The sequence below is a fragment of the Euprymna scolopes genome, chromosome 7 (genome assembly GCF_053919585.1).
Source record: "Euprymna scolopes isolate OS-2025 chromosome 7, ASM5391958v1, whole genome shotgun sequence".
Classification (NCBI taxonomy): Eukaryota; Metazoa; Mollusca; class Cephalopoda; order Sepiida; family Sepiolidae; genus Euprymna; species Euprymna scolopes.
This window is the reverse complement of record NC_136488.1, coordinates 156470875-156476874: the sequence shown is the minus strand read 5'-3', so window position 1 is coordinate 156476874 and position 6000 is coordinate 156470875. Positions and strand designations below refer to the sequence as shown.

The window sequence follows — 6000 nt, the reverse complement described above, 5'->3', positions numbered from 1 at the left end:
TCCCAGGCAATGATAATTAGGCTGGAAAAGCCAGTACATGTCGGAATTTAGACAACCAGTGTAGACTGTGTCTGAATAAGAAATTAGCTATCCTCTGTTTTAAATGACCTTCAAATTTATTAAACTGAAAAGTGAAATAGCAAGCTTACGCATACACAAAATGAATTTTACCTTAGGATAACAACAGCAAATAATAATAACAATAAATTGTATATAAAACATAAGTAAATATATACTAATAACAATAATAACAATAATTATAATTATATTATTATAATAATAATCAATGAATAAACGAATAAATAAATTAGTATAAAAAAATATAAGTGGACAAGTTCCAATTTACTTCATTTCACAGAAAAACTTTCACTTAGGGACGTTGGCAACCTGAACGTTGTCCCTTCCGTACGTATCCAATGTTTTTTTAAGAAAGAATTCTAACTAGAAAGATATCGATGAAACCAATGCGAGCTAAACACTTAAAAAAAAGGAAATTGAAATTCTCGGATACGAGAAATCACCGCCGGAAACATATATTACGTTATAATATTTTGCGTATATACATGAAATATTAATTATAAATAAGCCCACTTTTGTAAATCTTCGTCATATTTTTAAATACTTGTTTCATAATGCATTTAAAAAACAACTATCGACTTACCTATTTTTAACCAGCCAGTAATCAGTTCCGTCTTCAGTTCCGTAACCAACGACCAAGACTCCATGATCTAACCTTCTGGGACTGCAATCCTCTGATTTATACACGCCATGCGAATAAAGTATAAAGGTGTAGTGACCAGCATCAATGCCTGCAGAGATGGGGCCGACAGTTGCCACGGCCTTCTGGAGTGCTTCTTCACTACCGGATTTCAAGGCAACGTGACCGGTACATTTGGCGACAACTTTGGATCTGTCAAAGTCACAGTGACCATTCTGAAGTCCAAGAAAATAGATTCGATACAATCCAGTTGAGAATGTTTTTTCGGGATGATTGACATAACATCTGACGATATTATTGTATATTATTGATATTATTGACATCTACATTAGTTATCAGTTTGGAATCGTTACCTCTAATGTTCGTTTTTTAACATATTAGAACCATGTTTATTCCCGAGTAAATCCGGACGCTCCTTCAAGTACGTATATATATATATATATATATATATATATATATATATATATATATATATATATATATATATATATATATATATATATATATCATAATTTAGTAATTTAAATTCTATGATGTAAATGGTTAAATTTCAAATGTAGAATTTTTATTATATACAAGACAAAGAATACATTTCAGTTAGTATATCTCCTAAACCTATAGGTTTTCGATATTTACTCATCTCCTCAGAGGAAAAAGTATTAGTAAATATTATAGCTGGGATTGTCTTTATAAAATAATACAACCAATAATATTTTGTAAGACCGATAATCACTGGATTTCCATATCAGTGGATCTATTGCATTACATTATTCTAAAGTGTATATATATATATATATATATATATATATATATATATATATATATATATATATATATATATATATATATATATATATATAGATGTGTGTGTGTGTGTGTGTGTGTGTATAATTGCTGTACTCGGCCACGCGTTGCTGTGGCTCAGTTTGTTAAAATGGAACGCATTCCTCAAGAAACATGGCATTTTGTATTGTTTATTTACTTTTATTTTTTTTTTTTGCAATTTTTTTTATCAATAAAAGTTGTTTTCTTTTCCTCCAAAAAAAAAAGATTCATTTTTTACAATAAACTGTTAGGGGAAAGGTTGTTTTTTTTCAGGAAAACTTGCATTTTATTTTTTAAAGAAATTTGGCAGCAAACGTTTCTTTTTGATAAAAAGAACAGATGAATGCTTTATATGAACACTGTAAATAGTTGAAATAGGTGAAATTAGATAAAAGTTTGATTTTTTTTTCAAGGGAATATACAAATTATTTTTTATCAGCAGATGTTAAGAAAATAAACAGAAAAAATACTCCCATCATTAATTAATTAGTTATGCAAAAAATAAATACAATGTTGATTTAGTGTTTCAACATTTGAACAACGCTCGGTTGAATCCGGTGATTGCCGGTCAAACCCTAACCATAATTGAGATCGAGGTGAGGGGGGGGTCAAATTCTGCATGAGTACCATTCTTTTTAATTTCGTCTGTTTTCAATATTTTGAGTGATTGCAAACTAACAAATTTAACCAAAATGCAATAATGCAAAAAATTCAACAATTTAATAATTTTAATAAGTGCTCAACTAGGTGTGTCAGAAACCGACCTTACGAATGCGTGAAAAATATTGAGTAATTCGACCTCCTATCTTTCAAAGCTTATAACTACTGGAAAAATGTAATTCAAACCCTAATTATTTTTCTATTAAAGATCAAATTTAAAAAAAATAACAGGTTTAATAGCAAATTATGCAATATTTGTTTTTTAAATCGGTTTTCTTTAAAAAAAGATTTGAAGAAAATAAACGTAATTTAACTTACGCCGATTATAAAAAAAATCGATATAAATTCCAAAAAATCACTTATCTATAAAAACTACTAATCAATGTGTAGTTCCATTCTTCATTGTTAAGAATTTATCCATAGTTATATTTTAAAATCCATTTATTCTTTTTAATAAAATAATTTTTTAAACGCCTATTTGAAAAAGGCGCCATGACGCAAGAACTTTACGTATTTTTTTTTATTGTTTTGAACTACGGATGGACAGAAGGAAGTAAACACCACACGTCCGCGTTAGCCGTGTAGCCTTGTCCGTGAAGAAATATGTGTTCCCATAGTTTAAAAATAGTTCAATTTTACTTAAAAGATTTTGCCTTTAAAAAAAAGACACTCGAGGATTTTTTCTTTTCTTTTCTCAAAGAAATATATAAATTTTTGATTTATTATATTTTCATTCTTTTCTGTCGAGTTATCTTTTTAAAATATCTAAAAGAAGAAAACATTGAATGAAATAGAAAAATTGTCGTCATCGTCCATTACTTACTGGACAATATAAGCAGAACATAGGCTTCCAATAAAAAAAAGCAACGTGTTTAAAAAAAAAAAAAAGGTTTTACACTTTGGATTTTACAGGTAATTTTCCAAAAAACACTTTTTTGTTTTAATTTACAATATATTATTTATTTATCTTTTATCTTCAATTTGTGATATATAAAACTTTGGTACATAAATTAATTATTTACTTTTTAATAGAAATTTCAAAATGAGGGGGGCTGATTTAAAAAAAAACGTTTGTCCAAAATATTATATTCGGTTTATTGGAAAGAGCATAAAATTTCACATTGACACTGAAAATATTGTAAAAGTTTAACCAATAGAAAGATTTTGATAGATTTTTAAAGTTAAAAGTTGAAAAACATTAACTTGTAAAATTCAATTGATTTCATTACGTAAAAAAGTGGCCGCATAAAGGCGCACCGGCACTTTGTAGACACTTTTTTTTTAATAAAAAATATTTTATTATTTTTTAAACAACTTTAATAGTTTATTATGGAAGTATATTCCATAAAGAAAATAAATAACCCACTTTTAAAAGAGAAATTACGAGTTTTTTTTATTTTATTCGCAGTTTCGTGTTAGGGGTGTCAAAAATTCGGCAGATTTGCCGTTTAATTATACAAATAGCCTCGAAGCCTATTATCACAAAAAGAGACACGTTGGGTCGACACCGGTATATAGCGATTAATGTGAACGACGTTCTTTAAAAATAAAAATAAAAGAAATGAAAGAAAGATTAAATTTTAAAATGATTAAATGTGTTTTATTTTATAAATTAAAATTTTATTTAATCATTTAAAACCTTGACCAATACAAATAATACGTTGGTTAACAAATACAAAAAAGAAATAATGAAAAATAAAGGTTCACAATGATTAAATTTGTTTTATTTTATAATTTAAAATTTTTTATGATTTAAAACATTGAACAATACAAATAATACTTTGGTTAACAAATACAAAGGGAAAATAATGAAAGATAAAGTTTTAAAATGATTAAATGTGCTTTATTTTATAATTTAAAATTTTTATGTTATAATTTAAAATTTAAAACATTGAACAATACAAATAACAAGTAAACAAAAACGAAATAAGGGGTTTGTATTACTGTACACATAGATTCGAAAAAGTTGTCAAAAAACAAATATATAACAAATAAATGTTATCAAAGGCAAGATAAGTTACTTTTCTGCCAAACTGGATATATTTTTCGTGTTTTTATTCAATGTAACATATTTATTCATCTCGAAAAACATACAGTGTTTACCGATGTATTCGAAAATTCAAGATGGCGTCTCACACCCTCTTTAACACCGTAAGTTTGGAAAAAGGTGTTATAAATAAAAAAAAAACTATACAAAATACTATTAAAAACCCGCCGAATATATGTCAACCTATGTCACAGTAACATATATTGAGCGAGTTTTTAACAGTATTTTATCCGGTTTTTTATTTATAACATCTTTTCCCAAACTTACCGCGTTAAAGAGAGAATCAGACTCCATCTTGAATGTTCCAATACATCGGTAAACACTGTATGTTTTTCGAGATGAATAAATATATTACATTGAATAAAAACACGAAAAATATATCCAGTTAGGTAGAAAAGTAACTTATCTTGCCTTTGATAACATTTATTTGTTATATATTTGTTTTTTGACAACTTTTTCGAATCTATGTGTACAGTAATACAAACCCGAAATAAGTTTAAAAATTCATCTTGCATTCTTTCTATATTTTATTTGTTAAACAACGGGATTAATTTAAATTAAATTTTAATCATAGGATTACATTTTCAATAATCACGTAAATATAAACAAACGTTTGTTTACATTAAGCTCTATATACCGGTGCCGACCCAACGTGTCCCTTTTTGTGATAATAGGCTTCGAGTCTATTTGTACAACTAAACGGCAAATCTACCAACAATTCAACCAAAATTCTGATACACCTAGTGCTCAGCTTCTAACACAAATCCTAGTAAATCAATTCCCTTATTGGTACGGTTGTTGTAAAAATGGAACGGAAACTTAAATTTCGCTCCGTTTTAATCTTTTTTTTTTTTTTAATTGTGCCCCCCAAACTAATATAATCAAAAGAATAACATTCAACAAATGTACTTTATATATATAAAACACAAAATAACATTAGGGGTCTACGTTCTAACCTTCCAGAGGTTGAAATCCAATTACAGGAGACGAAACCTGACAAATTCTTTCTAAGCAAAACTGGAATAGGGCCGACCACCTCTCTAGATGAGTTCATGATTAAAGGATACTCTAACCTAACATCTAAATCTGACCCCCAAGATCGCCACGGGCATGTAATATGTGCCTACATTAAAGATGGCTTCCCATGTGGCAGGGATATCTCCAGAGAAGATCCTAATCTACCTTATATGTGCCTCCGGGTTGAACTTGCTTACACCACTGCATTTATATTTGCCCTCTATCGCCACCACAACAGTGAAGTTACTGTCTTTAAGAGTATATCAGAAAAAATTGACCACATCCTGTCTGCTCATCCCTCGGCTAACATTCACATTTGCGGTGACTTCAATGTCCATAATATGGAATGGCTGACCCACTCAAATAAGACTGATCAGGAGGGGAGGTTCTGTCATGATTTTGCCATTGCCTATGACCTCACTCAGATTGTCCGTGAGCCTACCCGTGTGCCCGATAGTACCGGTCAGTTCGCAAGCCTCCTAGACCTTTTTCTATCCACTTCCCATGAGCTATGCTCATGTTCCGTTCTATCTCCTCTGGATCCTCCGACCACTGCGTCATATCAGTTAAGATAAAAATGAAATATAATAAATCTACAGACGTACCTCTCCACCGTACTGTATACCGATACTCTATGGCGGACTGGGATAGCTTCCGTACATTCATATCTGATCTCCCTCTCCATTCCATGTTTAAAAAGGATGTATCCTCTATAGTATCAAATCTGACCGAA

The 6000-nt window shown here is 29.5% G+C and overlaps 1 protein-coding gene across 6 annotated transcripts in view; it reads right to left on the bottom strand.

The window, feature by feature from the left end:
* Window positions 1-6000, bottom strand: part of LOC145280088 (digestive cysteine proteinase 3-like) — an 87733-nt gene that overhangs the window by 2675 nt on the left and 79058 nt on the right. For all 6 annotated transcript variants that reach the window (XM_080131804.1, XM_080131808.1, XM_080131806.1 and 3 more), the window contains one exon: window positions 662-933. In XM_080131804.1, coding sequence (XP_079987930.1) covers window positions 662-933 — 272 coding nt within the window. The remainder of the gene's footprint in view (window positions 1-661; window positions 934-6000) is intronic.